The 23,011-nt window shown below is 41.2% G+C and overlaps 1 protein-coding gene across 2 annotated transcripts in view; it reads left to right on the top strand.

The window, feature by feature from the left end:
- lamb2 (laminin, beta 2 (laminin S)) overlaps positions 1-23,011 on the top strand; it is a 41,589-nt gene that overhangs the window by 6,110 nt on the left and 12,468 nt on the right. For both annotated transcript variants that reach the window (XM_084015584.1, XM_084015585.1), the window contains exons 3-15: positions 9,726-9,895; positions 10,016-10,151; positions 13,227-13,300; positions 13,440-13,628; positions 14,200-14,263; positions 17,469-17,671; positions 17,810-17,930; positions 18,097-18,285; positions 18,736-18,915; positions 19,773-19,885; positions 21,194-21,273; positions 22,468-22,603; positions 22,695-22,853. In XM_084015584.1, the coding sequence (XP_083871710.1) occupies positions 9,726-9,895; positions 10,016-10,151; positions 13,227-13,300; positions 13,440-13,628; positions 14,200-14,263; positions 17,469-17,671; positions 17,810-17,930; positions 18,097-18,285; positions 18,736-18,915; positions 19,773-19,885; positions 21,194-21,273; positions 22,468-22,603; positions 22,695-22,853 (1,814 nt within the window). The remainder of the gene's footprint in view (positions 1-9,725; positions 9,896-10,015; positions 10,152-13,226; positions 13,301-13,439; positions 13,629-14,199; positions 14,264-17,468; positions 17,672-17,809; positions 17,931-18,096; positions 18,286-18,735; positions 18,916-19,772; positions 19,886-21,193; positions 21,274-22,467; positions 22,604-22,694; positions 22,854-23,011) is intronic.

Here is a 23,011-nt window from a genome sequence, read left to right as displayed (position 1 = left end):
CTCATAGTTTTACATAATTAGCATGCTGAAGAACAACAAATGCGCTCAGATGCACATAGGAAACACAGTCACCACTAAATGCTTGCCTCTGCTAATGACTCGTGTGCTGTAGTTTTTTTTCTGCACTTTCCCTCTGAGTGGAGCCATGTTTTCTTGATCAGAGGCTCTGATTGGCACCTACAGCAAACACATCTGCACTCTGCTCAGCACTCCACATCTCCCTGAGCAGCTGCTGCGCACCAGGGCAAAAAGCCGTGACCACTAGCCAAACCTGCAGCAAGTCACTCTCTCCGGCTGAGTGGCCGATGGACAAGCTGGTTGACCAACAGGCTGCACCCAACATCTGCTGGCCATGTGTGCGCTGCAGGCAGCATGGCAGGCAATTTGTGTGCCAGTAGCTGAGAATCGTTATATAGATACAATCATTGCAATCAAGCACTTTATAGGCTACGGGTGTTGTGGCTGAACTGTTGCAACATTGTTTGTTTTGTGTTCCTCCCAGTCAGGGATAGCTCTTTGGGCACAGTTAAGGACTAACAACTGATTTTAATTGTATCCTAGATTAATTTAAATGTTCCAATATAGTCTAAGGATACAAGCTGTCTGATCCAAAGCCTGCATTTTCCCAGGTTGAACATGAAGGTCAGACAGCTATTAGAATGAGAGTAAATCATCAGTAACTGCAGACATGTGGGAACGAAGGCTGAGCACTAAACATGCTTTGCCTGTCTGCTGAGTTTCCATCCAGCCCCACTCTCCACCTGTTGCTGATGATATTCCATGTTTCCTCTCTGACATGGAGTGATTCAGACGTCTCCGGGAAGGGACAAGAATGTGAATGTTTCCTCCAGTGGGGCCAGCTGTCTCTCAGTGCCATGCCTTGTTAATCTAACAGCCTGTGTAATAGCCAGCGTCACTGAAACCCTCTTTCTGTTAGACGGCCAGGCAGTCAGTGACAGAAACAGCTGAGGAACGTCAGGCCAAGACAAAATGAGAGCAGTTCAATCAACAAGAAAGAGCTGATTCAAATAGGTTCTGCTTCTTGGCATTTTGAATATAAATCATTTTCAAGTACATATTAAAACAGGTCTGGGTCATCATTAACTTTTTATATTTTATATTAGATTTAATACAAATCCTCTTAATAGGTAGTATTTATGTTGCAAATACAATTTGAAAGATTTTTTCAAAATCAAAGTACACTCAGTAAAAGCAAAATTTATTTTTAAAGGTTGTTAAAAGGGTGAGGTACTCCATCAGTCTCTACAGGGAGGCTGTTCCAGAGTTTGGCAACTAAATCCAGCATCAATGTAGCTTTTAGTCCTGGACCAAGGTTAACAGTTAATAGAATAGAATAGAATAGAAGTTTATTTATATAGCACCTTTCACAGACGACAGTCACAAAGTGCTTTACAAAGCAGAGTGCAATGGGCAAATTTCAGTGACACATTGACAGACACAAATCACAATTCAACAGGCAATAAAAACAATTATAATTACAAGAGATTAAATACAGTTAATAAAACGCCAGTGTAAACAGGTGCGTTTTTAGCTGTTTTTTAAATGAGGAAATGGAGGAGGCTGCTCTCAACTGGGGAGGCAGGCCATTCCAGAGCTTTGGGGCTACAGATTGAAAAGCCCTGTCACCCTTGGTTATAAGCCTCGAGCGGGGGACGGCGAGTAGGCCTTGGTTTGAGGAGCGGAGTGATCTAGATGTGGTGTGTGGGTTCAGTAAATCAGAAATGTAGGTGGGGGCTAGTCCGTGAATGGCCTGATAAGTTGTAACAAGTAATTTAAAATGAATCCTAAAATATACCGGGAGCCAGTGTAGAGAGAACAGAATGGGAGTGATGTGTTGCGATTTACGGGACCTGGTGAGAAGCCTGGCGGCAGCATTCTGAATTAATTGCAGACGGTCAATGGAAGATTTACTAAGACAGGAGAAGAGTGAATTACAATAATCAAGGCGAGATGTGATAAAGGCGTGGATGATCATTTCTAGTTCAGATGTAGAAACCATAGTTCTGAGTTTAGCGATGTTACGGAGGTGAAAAAAGCAGGTCCGGGATAGATGATTGATGTGTTTGTCGAAATTCATATGCTGGTCAAAGATGACACCAAGATTCTTGGGAGTGAATGGAGTGGAGAGCGGGCATAGTGATCTTTTTGTCAGGATTAAAAGTAAGTCAGCAAATAGATTTTAGTGCAGGGGTGTTTTATCCCCTCATTTTTGTGTTGTGGGGGAAATGGTGTAACTCAAAATCACTAGAGAGAGTAACTCAAAATGGTGTAACTCAAAATCACTATTTGTCCTGAATTAATAAAATGCAATGTACAAGAATAAAATATAGAGCTATGATGGAAATATAGAGGTTGGAAAATGGCAGCATTTACAAACAAAAAACAATGGGGCTCAGGAGCGAACTATGGGCCACACTGCAAGAAATAATGACAGAACCTGTGGAGAACCTCAGTGTTTTATGTATACATTTTGAGCTTATAGCCAAGCCACCAGTGATAAGGGAACCATATTGCTGCAGGCAATGATTGTAACTACATTTTGTGACTTATCAAATGCTAAAATTGTTTTATAGTATGAGAAAGGATCTTATGCAAACCAGGCCTGGGCGTTATCTTGATATTTTATGTAATTCTTCTTGTGTCTTTTGTATTTGTCTTCCCCTTTCTCACAACTAGCCCTCATATTCTTAAATAATACATATAGTAATGTGCTGGAAGGGAGGCAGTGGGGAAGGTGAACAGTCAGCATTAGACATTAGAAGAGAAGAGCGATGGGAGGCAAGAGCCGATAATAATAAAGAGGCGAGCAGGGAGGTGGACAGCTGGATGTTTGGCCGTGGGAGTTGACCATCTATCAGCTAAGTGCAGAGCAAAGAGAGGATGGAGACGGAGAGGGAGAATGTAAACTAATTAGCTGGAGGAGGTTGAAAATAAAAGGCTGTTGACTTTTTCTCTGCCCTGGTTTTAGAGTAGCCGCCTTATGTGCTAAACATATCTGTGTGCCTTCTAGTCCCACACTCACTCAGGTCAGGTATGCAGTCCATTGCCTGTCTTAAAATGATGCTATTCTTGTCTGTTAACTGTCATGGGCGGGCTGATATTGGATATCACTACGTTTTCATTTTAATATTCTTGGTAGCATGTTTTGTTTAACTCTTAACCCTCCTCTCATCTGAGCAAATCTGTGTGTGCTTTCTTGTCCAACTGTTTTTCTGTTGTTTCCTTCTTTGTTTACATTGGTAGATGTGACAGCAAACTGTGTCTTGCCAGCCGGTCCCAATGGAATGTGTCATGTTGATGCCACCACCCACCCCCACACCCAATGTTAACACTTAGAGCCAACATAAACAAACATACAGTAAACACAAAGTAAGTTAGATAAAGTATTGGGCCACCACAAGCCTCCTGCACCCGGCTGCAGGAAGGATCATCTTCCAAACTGTATTCCATCAGCAGGTGTTTAATGAAGTTCTGTCTGAAATATTGGTCCAAACTAGTGTTTCTTTCACCCTTTGTTAACCCTGCCCCCCAAAAAGCAATAGTTAGACGTTGAAAAAAGGCATAGATTGGCTTTCTCATCAAGAGTTAGATGAGGAGATTGATACCACACTCACATTTATGCTAAATAGAGGCTACAGTCAGCAGCCGCTTAGCTTAGCATAAAGACGGGAAACAAGGGGAAACAACCCATCTTCTCTGCATGAAAGTGGACATCAAACTTTTCCATTACAACACCTGTCAAGTCAGGGCGATTTTTATTTACATTGAGTCAAATGTCTTAGTCCCTTTTCATATAGAGCAGGTCTAACCCTTACCATGGCTACCACGGTTATTAAATATTCAGAATCACTTTTTAAACAGTTCTTGATTTCAGACAAGAGTAAATATAAGCAGCCTCTTGTTTTTAGTTGGGGACAACTTCCACTCCTCCTTACTTTTTGGGAAGAAAAATCCTCGTCAGTCTCAGTTTTTCTTTTGCAGCATCACACGCAGTAGCCCTTTTTTAGGTAAATAAAAAAAAACAAAGGCATTTTGTCACTTTTGAAAAGTTTGTGTGCTGTACTGTATTGGCTGGTTGAAAGCAGAGAGGAAATTAAAGACACAGATGAAAGCCAGGAATAAAAGCAGATCTCATCTGGGGGGGAAGGGTGCAGGGGTGGAATTTATTTGTGGCAATGGACTTGGATGCCCTGCAGACTGCCCATTGTGTGTTCTGTATCACTGCCTCTGACAGTTCAACATTGCCTCATGTTGGCTTAGAGTCAGATTTCACTGTCCTTTGGCATGAACATAATGATATCATGTCTTTTTTAACTGTTAGCCTAGAATAGGTTTCCAACAGTGGACGGTTTGTGACCTGGTGACGTCCTACACAGCGTGACTGCTGCCACAGTGGTGCTGTAAATGACACGTTTTATAAGAAGTCACCTATATGGTACGAACAGCAGCTCAATAATAAACCCAAATGTGCTCTGAGGCTACAAGAGGCGAAATAAGCTGAATAGAGCATGATATGGTGCAGGGCTACAGTGCATAGCCTGCTGTTGTTACAGGCTAATGGCTGGTTGAACAGCAGTGCTTTGTGATTTGAGACCCCCCCCCACCCGCCATACACACACACACTCACACACACTCTCTTCTCTCAGCTGTCAGCCTACATTCCTCACTGCTTCTCCATTTATGGCTACAAAGGAACCATGAAGGAACGAAACTGACGTCTAATCAACCACTACATCATCTCTGTCCTCAAAGCTACAATATTAACTTTTCACTTAGGGAAACAGTGCCTTTCTCATAGTCTCAACTATGTCAGGGTCGAAGAGGAGCCAACTTATCTTGTAAGCTACAGGGCATAAACTCAACCTCACCTTGTGTCCACAGCAAAATACACCCCTAAACCTGCCATGGCAACTTAAATCCAGTATCAAGTAAAATTGGGGATTTAAAGAAGCCTCTGACTGTTGGCAACTGTCTGATCGCTTTGTTGCGTGCAGCGTTGTAGACAACGGCTCATCCCTCGTTGACTCCAGGGAAGTGAAGAAGTGTTTGGTTAATAAATACAGCATTTAGCAGCAAAAGTGAACTGCAGTTAATGAGCCGCAGCCTGTAAAGGCCCGCTGCATAGAACATGCTAGGGACAAGTGTCGTGAATTAGCTTTGGCTAAAAACACTATGATGCATACATCAGACGACTGTTCAAGATTATCTATGTTTTTGTATCTCTCCCTACTCAAATAAACCTTAAATAACAATAAATAACTTCATTTATTATCTCAGTAAACATTGTAAACATGAGTTTATTTAATTGCTTGTTAATCTAACAGCCTGTGTTACTCGAGTCACTCGAGTAATTGTTTCAGCCCTAGTCACTACTGTTCACTGGTTAATCGCCTTCTACCAAGAATTAGGTAAGAAGATTGATACCACTTTACTATCTGATACACATGATGCTAGGGCCAGCAGGCGACTACCTTAGCTTATCCTAAAGACTGAAAAGCAGCTCGCTATTACTAGCCACATTTTCAGGGGCTTTAATCTTAAGGTTGTAGACATTTCAGTGTTTTATAAAGGATGTCTGTCTTGTTCATGTAAGAAAAGTCACATCTTGACCTACAGCTCCTCCTATAGCGCCTCTACCGCTATAGGAACCATTAAAGTATGTCTAGAGAAGTCATCCATGTATCTCTACCTCAGCTGTGCTTCCTTCCCTGGTTTACATCAAGGCAGCAGCAGTCTGATTACTGTCAGCTATACGACCTATGATGTCACCCTGCCAGGTCCATTTTTTTACAGCTTCAGTGTGATAATAAGAAATGTGTTGACATTATTGCTTGATGGTTGAACTAATGGAGTAGTTCTGGATTTCAGTACACATCAGTATAAAAAAATGGGTTTTGAAGGTGAAAATGCACAAATACGTGCATTATACGTTTGTGAAAACTGAATTGTAGTGGTTTATAACCTTTTCATTTAGCACTCTCCACTGAGTAATAATGAGTAATAAGCAATTCATTGCTCTGTATATCTCGTTTTCATGGGACCTGGGCTGTCAGCATAACACCTGTTAGGCCTGCGTAGATTTTCACAGACAAACAAAGACAGACAGAAACACGGAGATAAAAGACGACAAGAAACCTGTGATTACACGACACATCAGACGTCTGCTTCGCTCCTCCGCCCTCTCTGGTCTTTAAGAGCACAGACCTTTGAGCATGTGCCAGTAATTTCCAGAAAAGATATCAAATTGTGTCAGGTCTTCCCACTGAATGCCCAAAGGCTCTGTACTGTGTCTGCTTTCCTCTAACCATCACATCACCCATCTGACCTGCTCTGTTTGTGTTTTTTTAGGATAAGGGAATGACGTCTGGCCTTTTTTTTTTATCACAGGCCGTTATGTCAGTCGGTGTCTTCACTGATAATGACAAATGTGAAGCAGCTCAGATTGTTACCTGATGCTTGAGCAAATCCTATAATAGGTGTCATGTTGAATAAGCACTTGCTTGATGCTTACATTCACTTGGAAATTGGAGCATCAGTACAACGTTATGTTTTGTCAGGTTTGAGTGTCAATTTAGGGCCAGAATGAATCCTGAGTTATGCAACTACGAATGAGTGAGTCTTTGTGCAGAAGTGGGTCTCTGTATAGACGCACAGGTGCACATAAGGGCCGCCACACTGTAGGCGTGTGTTTGTGACAATATGCTTGTTGCTCACTTCACTTGGCTGGCACCAGCCTGAGACTTGTCCAGATGCCAGTCTAGCGCAGGTTTTCCTCTAGAGCGAGTGTGTGTGAGTGTCCATGTGAAATCCTCCTCTGCACTGTTCCCAGCAGGCTCCCTATCTACAGGAGGCTTCACAGCAGTGTCAGGCTGTGATAATACACTGTCTTTGTGAGTGTAGACCTGCACAGCACAGCCAGGCACCGACAGGTACAGCATCAACCTGTCCCATAAATATTGATTATTTTATTAAGTATTCTAGCATTTATTCCTGATGGCACAGCCTTTACACAAGGGTGTAAAGGCGACTAGTCAGCGTGATGGCGTTCTGTAAACTCATCTAGCCACTTGTTAGCAAACGGCTTTTTAAAAACACATAAAAGCTTCAAAATTCACGAGAAGGATCTCTCCTGACATTTTATATTTAGTTCTTGTTTGTACAACGAACCGTTTGAATCTTTTAAGCTGAAGAACATATATATCAACATAAACTCACTCTCAAATATGTAGTACTGCTACCCCAAAAGTGTTATCTCTGTATCTTTTGGGTAATGTTTTCCGAAGCTTGTGGAATTTCCCCCGTCGTGTAGGAGTGTTTTATGGAGAATTAACATGTTGCCGTGTAGTCTGTATACGTATGAAGGGAGGATTAGAAACACCTGTTGTGGACAGACCATAGATTGACAGCAGGACCGCTGGGTCTCCATGCTGCTGACACAAGTTTCCTCATAGCAACAGACCCAGACCACAATTTCCCAGAGGCATAGGAGATATTCACGTCAGGATGTCCAGTGGAATGTGTGGCGGCGGCTGCTGGTTGTCATGAAAGTTTCTAAGGTTTATTTTAACTCCCACACATGCTATTCAGTCACACCGAGGCCCTAGTGCTGTCTTCTAGGATGACTCATTATCTGTTCACTCCGTGGTTCGACATTTTAGTGTTGTCAGGGTACCAAAATTGTTGCTTTGATATAATACCCTGCAAAATGATCTCGATACTGATGCTGAAACTTAACTGTAACAGTTACGGGACGGGAGACAGCGTGATACTTTCCAAACAGAAACCCACAAAACCAGTGAATATTCAGGTGAAGTTCTGTGAGAAGCTGATGAGGGAAAAGCTGTGGCAGATACCACTGTAATCCTAGAAAGCTCTGTGTTGTGTGGTGTGAAGTGGTGTTCGTGCTTTTACTTTCCATCCATGTCATGTTACACTACTTAAAGTATTAATTAACACGTGCCTTTTTGGTGGATTGTGTCTTTGTCAAATTACAGGAATTCGACTCTTAGAAAATATTGTTGAGCTAAAACACTTATAGTATCAGTACTAATTAAACATGGTAATGTTTTTAATAGCAGGTTATTGCGATATTCCTCTAGTATTGGCATACTGTGCAACACTACAACATTTACACCAAGTACAACTCTTCTGTTTAATATTTTCAGTAAATAATCATTTCAAGACATCATACTTGGTCTTAGCTGACCTGAGTATGACCTGCATGGGTTGGTTCCCAGTTGTATCCTGTAGCCGGGGCCTCTTGTCAGTGCAGTCCTTTGGGACCCCTGCAGACAGCGGAGCCTGTTAACCTGCAGGGTAGTCTTGAGCTAATCCCCCTCCCACTGGATGTTGTCTCAACATTGAATCGGCTCTTAATCAAGCAGTAGCTGACGAGTTGCAGGGGGCCAGTGTCCAGCTCAATAAGCCCGCGTACCTCACAACCTTTATGAGGCGCAGGAGCTTTGACGAATATCATTACTTAATCTTTCTGATGACTGAAGCACTCACATTTGAAATCTAGAAACACGTCGTTAATATCGTAATGTACAGAATCCCAGTCTCTGTCTGCATTCGCCTCCCGTAGGCTAAATGATCAACTTACCTTATCGTTAGGTATAAATAGATGTTACTTTCATTATTGTTATGCCAATGACTTATCAAACAATATATGGACATTACCTTGATCATTGTTACATTATGGAATAGGGGTGTGAATCTTTGGCTTCACTTCGATTCGATTAACGATACAGTAGTTGGCGATTCGCTTTTTTTGTTTTTGTAACGATTCGATTCGATTCGATTCTGTAAACCACAATTCGATTCAGTAACTTGTAACCAAAATTCTATATCCATGAAATAAACATGCAATAATGCGAGTGAGACTATCTGTATTCTTCCGAAAGATGAAAAAATAACATATTTATTCTATAAAAAAGTAAACCTGCATAATATTTTATGCTGAATACAAATTCATTCGATTAAATGCATTTATATTGATTATTGGTGAAGCCAAAACGATTCATTCTATTTATTTATTTTAGCAGATCGATTTAGTACAATCTATAAGACTGACAATCGATTAATCGATTAATCGAATGAATCGTTACACCTCTATTATGGAATTATTGTACAATTTATGGACAAGGGCCTGGCCTGCTCAAGATTTCTGCTAAGTTAAATCTGTTAAATCTGCATTTTTCCGTTAATTAGTTATCGACCATTTTATGACGATATGACTTTGCTGTCCTCTATTGTCCATTGTGTTAACATGCCTGTTTGTATACCTAGGAATATCATATAATGTAAGAATAAACAGCAGGGTTTTCCCAACCACTGTGAGACTTGGAGATTGCATTGCATATTGTGGTTAACAGAGCCAGAGAGTAGCACTGCCAGAGAAAGCACAATTAAGAACTGATTCTGGTTACTGTAGCAGATTCCAGTTGACTCATTCATAAGACAAACCTACAAATTTAGCTCCTAGTTTCCTGCAGTCTCCAATCCTGGAGTCTGTCCTCCTCAGGAAGCAATAACAACTTTTGATGTCCTTTCTCTTTATTTTTAAGACAGAAATAAGGATACTGATACCAAGAATTTTATTTGCCAACACAAGCTTGTGAAAGTCGTGCTCTATAAGAGACAACACCACTCTGAACTACTGTTTCCTGGTCATTGTAATCAATTTCCTGTTTCCTTCCCTCCAGTCCTGGCTGCTGCCGTTGGCCAGGAGCCCGACCACAGCCACGGCTGTGCCCATGGCAGCTGTTACCCAGCAACGGGGGACTTGCTGGTTGGACGAGAGAAGAACCTGAAAGCCTCGTCCACATGTGGGATGAGGAGAAAAGACCCCTACTGCATTGTCAGTCATCTGCAGGTCAGTGTGTGTGCGTGTGTGCTTTCTCTACATCCTGCCTGTGGTTCTGGGTTTCTTGTTGATCCCTGGGGTCCTTCACCTTTGACTGTGTAACACCGGCCTTTTCTCGTCATGCTGCAGGATGAGAAGAAGTGTTTCGACTGTGACTCCAGACGGCCATATGACCCTGTGTACAACACCATCAATCACCGGATAGAGAACGTCATCACCACCTTCAAACCTCACCGCAAGAAGTCCTGGTGGCAGTCAGAGAATGGTGAGGGAGCTTTAAGTCACTTTTGTTTTGCTTTTTCACTTGGTGGATTTATAAGGTGCAAGATAAAAAGAGAAGGTGCATTTTTGACTTTGGCAAAACTCACAACAAAAGAATATCTGATTATACATTTATTAGGCAACCTTAACAAATGGTTTATAAACTGTAAATAAAATATTTAATAATGGTTAAAAATGTCTTAATACTTATTACTAATTTACTAATACTTTATAGATTGTTGACAAGCCAAAATAAAAAGCAGCAAAAAAGATGCAGAATTTTTTCAGTTTATAATACTGATTTAAAAACTCATCACATTAACATTAATAAAGCCATTAGATACACATTTTAAACTCTAAAGGGTTCCTTATTAAAACATGGTCCCATATACAGGGTTGCCCTTCAAGTTGGAATAATTTGCAAATGTCTTGTCTTTTATAGCGCCAAATGTTGTGCATGAATTAATTTCACCTAGGTAATCGCGATACATAATGTAATTCATTCATTAAGTTTTTTGCTGCGTTAGTCTGGTGCAGATGGGAGTATGTTGCATATAGCCATACAGTCCATTAGCAGAAGTGTTTGGCTAAATAAAGATAAACCATTACTGCTACTGTACAGAAACGAGACCAATGGGGTAGTGATAGGGGTACAACTGTGATATGTAAAGTATGAACAGAACCTTATGAATAGTATGCACAGTAGAATATGTACAGTAGAAACAGTTAGCCATCAGACATCTGTATTTGAGAAAGTAAATCCTCGTATAGACCTTGATTTCAACTTTCACGGCTACAAATTTGCACCGAACCTTTAATTATGGTTGAAATAATTTATTTGAATTGCTTTTGAAAAAGCATTAACACATAAACTGTTCATGCTGTACGCTGCCAAAGTCGGTTATGTGATACTTAATATGGCCTCTACTTAAAAGGTGCCGGTATATAGTTAAAGTTATAAATATTTGAGAGAAGAATTTCGGGTGGCGAGATAGAGGGGAGAACATGAAGGGATATAAAAATGATGAGGTCGTGGATATCTTGAAGCAGGAATAACTCAATAGGAAAAGAAACAAGATACTTAAAGTCATTTAAAACCACGAGCAGTAAGAAACTGGTAGCTTACACACACACACACACACACACACACACACACACACACACACACACACACACACACACACACCAGCTACAGATGGGCTTAATAACAGAGTAGACCCTGCTCTGGCATCTCAACAGAGAGAGAAAAGGGGGGTGACAGGGAAAGAACACCGAGGCTCTGATGGAAAGATACGGGGTGAAAGTTGGGGGAAATTCAAGACTGAGTTAGAGAGAGTACAGTGATACGGACAGGGGAAAGGAAACTGATGTATTTTTACTCACAATGACAATGAGTGACTGTGATGCTCCGTGCAGGCAGTGGCTCATTTGAGCTGTTTGTGAGCCATGTTGCTCTAATGGAGAGCTGTTGATGACAGCACTGTGCAGCAGTGCCAGACTCAGAATAGAACAGAGAGGAACAGAAGAAGAAGGGGGACAGGAAGTAAAGTGGCTATTTTTACTACTAGTTGCTACTGCTTTTCCATGGCATCTTTGTGGCATTTCCATGGTGATGATGGCACAGTACATCCGTTTGATATGGATTACAGAGGTTTGATTGTGTGCGCTTACTAATTGGAATTACAATTTCCTGGGATCGCATGCATAAACGCAGGCATTATAAGGCACTGGAAGTGACTGTTTTTTCCATTACAATTTAGAATGTATGACCAACCCAACCAACTTCTCTAATAGCAGTATGATTTTGTATTATTGCAGTTGTTTACATGTAAATCGTCATCCAATCCACACAGAATCCATTTTCTGTAAATGTTTCTCACTCGGTCTGTGTGTGTGTGTGTGTGTGTGTGTGTGTGTGTGTGTGTGTGTGTGTGAATGTTTGAGAGAGAGTGAAGGGGAGTAGAAGATGGACTACTGCACGCAATGATCCTGTAATAACAACATGTTTATGTTAATTATAGGGATTAAGCTCTGGAGCTGAAGCCAACTGTTCCATACAGCTCTATTTATTAGTTATTCTATTTACAACCAGAGTTATCGCTATTAGCGATTGCTCTAACTATCGCTGATCATCATCTCTCGGCACAACCCTAACTCTGCAGAGCCCTGCAGCTGCTTTTCTACAATAAAAAGACACCATGTGGACACGGGGTCTAATTGTTGTCTTTAGGTCAGCAAATACTAAAGTGTATTTATATTTTTGCCATTGATTATATGGGAATATTTGATAGGTAGTAGATTAACTATATAGGATACCATCTAGGGTATTTCTCCTTTGCGTCTAAATACTGTCCAACTCTCCAACATGCCTAAGGGAAGTACTGTGTACCACACCACACACATTCACACAGTCATTACCTGCCAGTTATGAATGTTAAAAAGGGGATTCCCCAGGTTACATGAATGTGTGTGGGCACATGCATTTTTGCAAAACATGCAACTGAGTAGACATTTTGCAAGTGTGTATTAAAGAGTTTTCTTTTGGTTTGTCTTCAAATCACCAGTTTAAACCTTGAGTATGCAACGTTGGAGAAACCAGCAATAGTATGCCAGATTTATGGATTTCCTGCAGGATGTAAAGATTTTTTAACAAATACAAAAACAGTACCTATCTTAGTTTTGAAATGCTTGAGTGTTGAGTTTTCTTCCTGTGGTGCCACTTTTTAATATATTAGTATGCAGGAATGGAGAAGTCCTCCTGGCTTTGTGCTGTACATGTCTTACAAAACAGAGCTGAAGTGGTCCTTTGGAATATTTGCTGTTCTCAGGAAGTGTGTCCACTTTTCCAGCAGGCTCTCTACATTTTGCCTGCCAAGACGGAATGACTTTTCCTGTCAGGATGCCATTCCTCAAGCCAAAAGCTACTTCACTTGCTACTGCGATGCCGTCTCTGTCATCCATCTGCCAGACTGCAGGCGGTTTATATATTGTGATATACAGTCTAAGTGACAGCCATCAGCTGTAAAGGAAAATGTTTGTTTTGTGTAAACATCTTCCTCTCTGTCACCTTCTCTCCCAGGAAAGTCGGCTGTCTTTGTCCAGCTGGATCTGGAAGCAGAGTTTCATTTCACTCACCTGATCATGACCTTCAAGGTAGGATAAAAGCTCAAGTCGGCCCTGTATTGACCCGTATCGCCAGTGGTTCGTACATTGGGAAGATTCTGCTCGACACAATTCACTTTGCAAACAAATGCATTGCAGTATTTTTGTCAACAACATTCTGTTCTTGCAGACCTTCCGTCCGGCCGCCATGCTGATTGAACGCTCCGCAGATTTTGGTCGCACCTGGCAAATCTACCGCTACTTTTCCCACGACTGCGCTACTACCTTTCCTAGAGTCTCCCAGGGTCCTTTGCGCAACGTTAATGATGTCATCTGTGAATCACGCTACTCTGACATTGAGCCGTCAACAGAGGGAGAGGTGAGCACTTGAGTAAAGGCAACCATGAAAACCTATTCGGTTTTAGTGAGTAAAAATACAAAGGTTTTATACAAATGTTTGGAGCTAAACTTTATGTTGGCTGTGGCCACACGAAAGACCTGACCTGAAGGAAATGTTTGCTTTATACACATTTTTTACACAAGTTGTCAAGATGTTTTTTTTTCATGAGTACTTTTCACAAAGTACTTATGACAAGTGTTGTTTTTGTGGAACAAGGTCAATTTTTCTGAGCTTTCACACAAGGCATATAACAATCACATTGTCTGGTGAGAGCTGTCTGATGAAGTCTGTATATAGCTCATATAAACACATGGTCAGCTTCCAATTCAGCCTCTATCCTAAAGACAATTTTATGAAGTTTTATGAATATGAAAGTTATGTTAAGCAAAAAGACAACATACGATAGAGAGGACAAAGATGGTCTCGAATAACCCCAGCATAAATCTGTAGTGACACATGCACTCATGCTGCATTCATCGCTGTTTATTTTATTGTTATTTCAAGTGTACAATACATAATGTGTGTGCATCATATGTGTGTCCTGGCCTAGGTCATCTACAGAGTGTTGGAGCCTGCCATCAGGATTGAGGACCCATACAGCCCGAGCATCCAGAGTAGGTCACGCTATTAGAAATAGCATTAGAAGAAATCACTAAAATGCTTGATTTGATTTCATGTTGATGTGTGGCTGATTGATGTAAGGAGTCATAAAAGTTCTGCAACCAAATGTAAAAATAAGCTCTTATGACCAGCATACAAAACATCACACTAATATGACAAAAACCAAGCCATTATATATAATATAAAGTAGAACTGAAAAGGGTAAGGATTGTTAAGGAATCAGTATATTAATCTGTGGTGGTTTTTTTATACTTGTGTACTCATTTGGTTAACATTGTAATTCCCCAAAAATATGTAGGCTGTGGCTCCGACAGACAATGACGGTACTTTAGTCTGATCGGTGCAATATCTGGGAAAATACTTGCATTGACCTGCATACTAATTGTTGTCTCGCTTTTTAAATAATGCTTAAATCACATATCTGCTATCATAAAATTCTGCAGTTGGTTCATTTCCTTTCACACCAAACAAGAGTCCACTTGTTGCGGACCAAGACGCACCTTTCAAGCGGCCCAGCCCAAATGAACCTTACTAATCAAGCTAATGGACCTGACTATGTTTTGCTGAACCAGACAGGTTGGCTGAATGAACCCAGAGAAAGTGCTCTCCTGTTCCTTTGCGAGCTGTAGTCACATTGTCAACACAAATCAAACCTAAGCCGACAAAATTAGCTCTTGTGATCCAGCTGTGACACATTACAGATTGAAGCAGCCCCTCTCTCTGGGGTGTGAAACACGGCCTCGCTGTGTGGAAGACATGGGGAGATGTGAAAAGCAGCTGCTTCCCTCCCACACAGCCTCACTGTCCTAGACCTCATGTTTAGACTGGCAGGACATGAGAGCTGTTCCCCAGAAACCGGGGCCTGGTTTCCAATGCAGCAGCAGAGGTTGTCTTGGTCTTGTTGTTGTTAAATACCTCACTGCAAACGGCCCACATGGAGACCCCTGACCCCCTCACCGCTGAGCAGTCCGTATTTAATGTCTGCTGTTGTCAGGCAATTAATCAACATCCAGGAAACCCCTGTATTTGTTTCTACCTCACTTTAGTGACATTGGAGAATTTTTGCCCTGGGTATAGCCTTACACGCAAACCTTCTTCCTTTTGATTGGTAGACCTTACCCTCAACCATCTATAAATTCAAGCATTTGACTGGTAGAGCCTTTTGGGTACAACACAACCTCAGGGGATGCGTGTTAAGGAAGCTCTGTTGACAGAAAATAGTCTTAAAGAATTCTGTCTGATGGATTCTGGGTTACAAAAACACAACATACTTACTCCCAGCATTTCATAAACTTGGTATTTATACCAGTAAATAATAAATAAACAAAATGATAGTAAATGCAATGATAGTTGCTGGTACATCAATGGGTGCACTGCAAACAGTAGCGCTCTTGGCTAATGGTGCCCATTTGTTCAAAGGAGAAGCAGACGGTGTGCTAGTGCAGTGGAGCTGGAGGGATTAGCTCTTGTCTGTCAGAGATGGATTCCATTACTGCAGACAAAGTCAGAGGGGCAGGGTCAGAGTATGGGTGAAATTAATACCTCCCATGAAACATCGCATCCATCTTATTAAAGCACTGCCACTTCAACTCCAACAAGATTTAAAATAACAGGAAACTAAGGAAGATGAACATGTTTTAAATGCTGGTCACAACTAAAGTATTTCCTTTTTTGTGAATAAGAACAGTTTGAAAAGAGGACTCATCACAGGCTGCAGCTGCTCTGATAATCCTTATTAATCTCATGTTGATAATGATGGTGAAACAAATTTATACTAAAATGATGAAATCATTTTCTGCCTCATTTACTAATCGTTTTTAATTCAGCGAGAGAACCTGTGTTTCTACGGTGACAGCCATTGCCGGAGGCGGGGCTTATACACAACCTTTTTGAGAGAAACATGCACTTGGATTCATGGATGAACTGATTAGAATTTGGTGGTCAAAGGTCACTATGAGATTTTTAGCCATAACTCAATAATTCATATGCTAACTATGTACATTTCAGACAAACATCTAAAGGGATAAAATGATGAAGTGAGACATAAACTGCAACTTGACTGGTTTGCAAAGGCATAGAACCAAGGGCTGGTAATTGTAGTTTTAATTAGTATTCGCTTTGTGGCTTTCTGTTCGTTAGTGTTACTGCCAGTCACTGTTAATACCTGAGGTATATTTCCTCTGCAAGTGGAAGTCGGCCATTGGGAGGCAGAACTGTTCCAGTAATTGTCAAAGAAAAATAGAGAAAAGTGCAAATGTGGAAATGTAGTGTGTTAGTATGCTTGTGTGCTTCATTAGTTTGTGTGTGTCTTGATGGCTACAGGCGAACAGCAGGACTGTAACAGAGGAGCCTCTGACCACCGTTGTTCCAGCAGACAGGGTGTAAAACAGATAAATCTGCCTGGCAAGGAGTTATCTTTCTCTCGAATAAGAACACTCCAAATACATTTAGAGGATAAAGTGCCAGGATGTGTGTAGAACGATTTCAACACCACATTCCACCATTGTCCTTCATCTTTGGACTTTCTCCCTTACGGAAATATAAATGTCAGTATAAAATGACATCTGGATGGTGTCAGATGGAGGAGGACAGTGAGCTTTGATATGTGGAGACACTGTTTAGGTCAGACAGAGACATCGACGTCAAGGAACTGACTGTTTATAACAGTCAGCTTTTTGAGGATGATCTCAAAGAATTCAAACAGCAATGAGGATTCTGCTGGAGAGCTAATCTTCCTTGATTAAAAACTTACATGAACATGTACATTTTAGTAAATATTAATATCAAAACAATTGACACATAAGGAAGTGAGGGGGTTGCAGAGTGTTTGCATGAAGATATCAGCAGCTGATGCCAGTGAACTAAACGTGACCTCGGGGTTCTGGCTGAAGTATTGATATGCTGCCCGTGTGGCTTGATGAATTCTAATTCGTTTCACATTTAGATAAAACAAAATTCATAAAAAGTAAACGTTTTGTGTGGATTCAGTTATACATTTCCTGTCATGTCCCTGACTTCCTCTTGCTGGTGTTGTGAAGTGTGTGTGTATTCATCTGTATTGTTAACTAATGTATAGCCCTTGATCCTCACCAGCTTATGTCACATCATCCATCATAAAACAACCAGCCTTCATATAAGAGAAGACTATTTTGAAGACATTTACCCCTCACATGTTGTCTTCTTGTCCTCTCCCAACAGACCAGTTAAAGATCACTAACTTGAGAGTGAACTTCACCAAGCTTCACACACTGGGTGACAACTTGCTGGACCCCAGAGCGGAAATTAAAGAAAAGTATTACTACGCTATATATGAGCTTGTCATACGTGGAAACTGCTTTTGCTATGGCCACGCCTCGGAGTGCGCCCCCATCGATGGCATCCGGGATGATATAGAAGGAATGGTGAGTGATGAGGCTTCACTTACAGAACAGACTTTTAATTAGCCATTTTCCTCCTGTAATTTACTTTCTTCATTTCAAAGCACTAGAGTCCTCATCCCATACAGATTGCTTTAACTCCCCCTCCTGTTTTCTTTTAAGGTTCACGGCAGGTGTGTGTGTAACCACAATACCAAGGGTTTGAACTGTGAGCAATGTGATGATTTCCACAACGACCTGCCCTGGAGACCAGCTGAGGGACGCAACAGCAACGCCTGCAAGAGTGAGTACAGAGGAGAAAGCAAAGGGGACATGAAGTGTGATGCAAGCACACCACTTATTTATTAGCCACCCTGGCCTGCATCTGCCCGTGGAGAGTAAACTCTTGAAAAGACCAAACAACATATCCGCAAAGAATAATTAGTTTGAAATGAATGTCTTCTTTCTAGAGTGTAACTGTAATACCCACTCGACCCTGTGCCACTTCGACATGGCGGTGTATTTGGCCACGGGCAACTTCAGTGGTGGAGTGTGTGACGACTGTCAGCACAACACCATGGGACGCAACTGTGAGATGTGCAAACCTTTCTACTACAAAGACCCTCTTAAGGATATCAGGGACCCACGAGTCTGCATAGGTGAGTGTGTGTCGGTGCATTTCAGATTTTGAACACAGTTTGAACAATCTAACTTTTAAGCAGAAAGAAAATATGTGGATTTCCTTACATTCTGATCTATATATAGGTGACATGCCGTTCAATTGTAAAGAATTGCTATGAGTTCATATGTGCAACTCATCCAACTGTGTTTGCAATTGCTGGATTGGGCAATTGTTACTGGAGACTGGGACCCAATTTTGGCAACCAATTAAAGGCAAAGGGTGTGTAATATTGAAAATGAACTGATAGGATGTTTTAATGCTGATTCATATTCTAACGATGGTGAAGGTGTGATGAAACAAAAAACATCAGAAAAAAAACAAATCCTATAAAAAACTCTTCCTGGCATACGCATTAAATCGCATTGCATTACAGCATAAAACCACCCCAAAACATACATAACTCACCTGGCACCTGTTTCTCCCATAGCTTGTGACTGCGACCCAGATGGCTCTCAGAATGGAGGGATGTGCGACAGCCACACCGACCCTTCCCTCGGCATGGTGGGAGGTCAGTGCCGTTGCAAGGCCAATGTGGAGGGGCCTCGCTGCGACAAGTGTAAGACTGGCTTCTTCGGCCTGAGCGCTGACAACCCTCAGGGCTGCCAACGTGAGTACAGTTATGATTCACACAAGCAGAGGTTCTTTAACCAACTAAACACACACACAAACACACACGTAACAGACTTATATATAAGAAATTGAAAAATACTACGCTGGAATTTTGAAAACATAGTTGCCATTCAATTTCCGTCCTTGAATTCCAATATAAGGAAATTACCAATAGAAACTATCTCAGGAGTAATAAAAGTTTAACCAGAGGGTAGTTATTTGCTCAAGTCTATATATTACTTTGTATAGTGTGCAATATACTGTCTGTTGTTTATGATACATGATGTGTGTTTATGGTTTTAATTATTTTTACCCAAACCTTGATGTTTCTTTAACCTAACCAAGACCGAACTGTGACCTTTTTGAGGGTTTGTCATGTGGACCTGCATCAAATCTACTGGCATCAGCTGTCCATTGTCATGCCTATTTTATATGTCACGGGTGCGGTAAAGACATTCGAAAAGGAAAAAATGGTGTAACCTGGTTTATAGCTCCACAATTTGGAGGATTGAGTAGATGCAGAGGCACTAGATCAAGAAAAATATGGTGAAGACTATATGATACCTAAGTAAGTTTAATGCTCTCTGCTCTCTTATCTGGATTTTGGTGACTGAACAGAAATACTTTTTTAGAGAGATTTAAGTCAATTAATCACACCAACAAAGTGGTGATATAAGTGGTGATGTAGGGGGAGGTGGAAGGAGTGCCCATGGCTTTAAGGCTGATTTAGAATTAGCTTGACAGTGGTCGTAGTTTGTTTTACTGCTTTAAAACCCTACTTTTCATTGTGCTGCAGTTACTAATTATCTATCTGTGAGAAACCGCATCAGTTTTGCCATATATTTGTTCCACCAGCCTGCCGGTGTGACCACAGGGGAACAGTGTCCGGTAGCACCCAGTGTGACCCAGTAAGTGGAGACTGCTTCTGCAAACGTCTTGTCACTGGACGCAGCTGTGACCAGTGTTTGGTAAGTGCAAGAAACACTTATTGACCAAAAAAGAAAAAAAATATATCTTTGTCTTTCTCTCCTTACCACTCTGTGCTCATGTCAGTAAGCTCTCTTGGTGGCAATGTGAGAGTGGACAACCAAACTTCAGACATGTTTTCTATTTCCCTCGCTGACTTTTTCCATTTTGTTGTCTTTAAATCTTTTTGACCACTTCCTATGTCCTATGACAGTAAACCTGATGCATTTAAATTGAATTGTAAACTCACACCCTTACATGTCACACCATAGCCCACATTATCTTTCATTTTCATTTTTGCCCTTTTTCGCTTCTAAATTAGCACTACTGATTTTCCTGCCACTCTCTCCACCCAGAATTGCAAGTTATTAGGTCGTAATCAGCTTCCTCTTTTAATTCAACCTCTTGTCCCAAACCTCCTCAGCCAGGAATAGTATAGGCAGGAATGTGAGCTCCTGCCTGGGCCCTGTGTCTAAATTTAGCCCAGAGATTTGAGACTTGTCCGGTTGGTGTGGGTTACAGTTGGCCTAAAATGGTCAGGGCCTGGACCTGGTCCGAAAGTAGATCCTGTCTTCTGATGAGCCATGTGAAGCCTCATTTTATTAGCAATAGTGTAATGTCAACATTGGACAGAATTGTTTTTTCAAATCCTCCAGAAAAGATCTTCCTGTCACAGTGCTGAAAGTGTATTTAATACAAAAAGAAAGTAAAAATATCAGTATAAATGCCCACTTGCGCATAAAAAGAAGCTGCCTCGCTGAGGAGTAAACATTAATGTCATCATAATGACATAATGTCATGCCTCAGAGTTTCTCATCTTAGCAGCCTACCGTACATGGATGGATCATAAAGTTTTGTCCACAAACTTGAACTGGATTGTTCCAAATACTAAATGACCAGATTCTTATATAACACTTAGGGAGAAACTGCAAAAAAAATTGCAACGTACAAATGCATCAGCAAATAAGTACTCAGTACTCAGAATAATAAAATGTTGCTGACTGCAAAAAATCCAGCCAAGTCAGTCCCTTTGAAAGCAAAGAAAACCTTACAATGTCAATTGAAAGGAAAAGGGCAGTGATAGTCACCCTGGAGCTATGAATGTGGTTTTATTGGATTAGACAGACAGACTTCTGACAGTCAAAGTGCAGTGGAAGTTCCCCTCTCACTCTGTAATAGCATACAGTGTGATGCATCATGTCTGTCTGGAGCTGACTGTTCAGCTGTCTGTCTGTTAACTGGTTGCTCTGTCCTCTTCTGTTTCTGTCTGTCAATCACTCTGCCCTCTGTTGGTTCCCCTGTTCTTCTAGCCAGAACACTGGGCTCTGAGCCACGACCTAAACGGCTGCCGAGGCTGCGAGTGTGATATCGGAGGAGCCCTGGACAACCAGTGAGTGACGCTTTAGCTTGAATCCTGAGTCACAGGTCACATGTGAAGTATGAAGCTGTGGAAATTTGAAAACATAATTCAACTCCAAAATAGCCTCCACCTTTTCCCTGGGAGAAATAATTGTAACATCTGTTGTCACATTATTCAATTAATGGATTCATTTTCTAGAGGTTGACATCCTCTATTCAAACAGCAAACACTAATTCAGTTCCCCGATGATTAATATAAACTTAACATTTATCACTTTTTTAGCAATGTAGATCTGTCAGTCAACAACTTTAGTCCAGGCTGAAATATCTCAGCAACTGTTGATAGGAAATGTTGTACACACATTCAAATTCCTGAGAGGATGAAGCATACTGACTTTGGTAATGCCTTGACTATTCCTATAGCTCTAGCTAGACATTTGTGGTTTTGAGTAAATTTCTCAACATCTGCTATGTCTTTTAACTTTTTTGATAGTGCACAAGAGATGCACCGATCATTTGGCTGCTGCTAGAAACCGGCCCGTTTCCTGCTGATCGTATAACCATCCATCCATCCATCCATCCATCCATTTTCTACCGCTTATCCTGTATTAAGGGTCACGGGGAGCCGATCCTAGCTGTCATTGGGCGAAGGCAGGGTACACCCTGGACAGGACGCCAGTCCATTGCAGGGCATCGTATAACCAGTGGATCTTTAAAAAACCCAGATATTAGAAAGGGAATTATAAGTTTAACTTCCTAATACTAAAGTTCCCTCTAATAATGATTGGTGAAAAAAAATCTAGTCTGTAACATTGCTGTCAATTTTAGTTCTTAAGATTCGGCAGGTCACGTTTAAAACAATTAGCTTCTCTGTCCATCACCAGCTTATCATTTTCATTTGTCCAGTAGTTTATGATCAAACATGCTGAACATGGTGAACATTGTACCTGCTTAACATCAGCATGTTGGCATTGTCATTGTTAGCATGCTGATGTTAGCATTTAGCATTAAGTACAGCTTCACAGAGCAGCTTGCATGACCTCAGACCCTTTTTGTTAGCTTGACTTGTTATAAAGTAGAAATTCATTTAGTATGTTTTTTTATTGTCAGATTTAGAAGGAGCTGACCTGTAAATTTGACGGAGTACTCGATTACTTTACTAATTAATTCCTAAGCATCCAGCTGTAGCAGTGAAATAACAAGACGATTTTTGTCTTTTCCGTAGCTGCTCCATGGAGAGCGGTCAGTGTCGCTGCCGCAGTCACATGACAGGACGCCAGTGTACGCAGGTGGAGTCTAGATATTTCTTCATGGCTCTGGATCACTTCCTGTATGAGGCTGAGCTGGCCAAAATGGGGCAGGTGAGCACACCTGTATTCTTCATCAGTATTTTGTGTCTTTAGTATGAAAATATATTTAAAAATATATCTGAATATGTCTGTATATTCTCAGGGCTGTACACTGGAGACCAGGGAACACCAGCAGGGTCGCTCCGCCACATGGACGGGCCTTGGATTTGTACGGGTCCCTGAGGGTGGTACCCTGGAGTTCCTTATCAGTGACATCCCCTACTCCATGGAATATGACCTGCTGATCCGCTATGAGACACAGGTCTGTGTGTTTCTCACCTCTGCTTGTAGTACACCGCTTACGTTACGTTTTGAGAAACCCTTCATAAAACCTCAACTTTTTTGCACTACAGCTCACGTAGATATAACGTGAGAAGATATAGATATAGAACGTGTTAATAAGGTTGGCAGATTTTGTTA

This window comes from Eutrigla gurnardus (genome assembly GCF_963514095.1).
Source record: "Eutrigla gurnardus genome assembly, chromosome: 8".
In the NCBI taxonomy this organism is placed as follows: Eukaryota; Metazoa; Chordata; class Actinopteri; order Perciformes; family Triglidae; genus Eutrigla; species Eutrigla gurnardus.
This window is presented reverse-complemented; position numbering and strand designations above follow the sequence as displayed.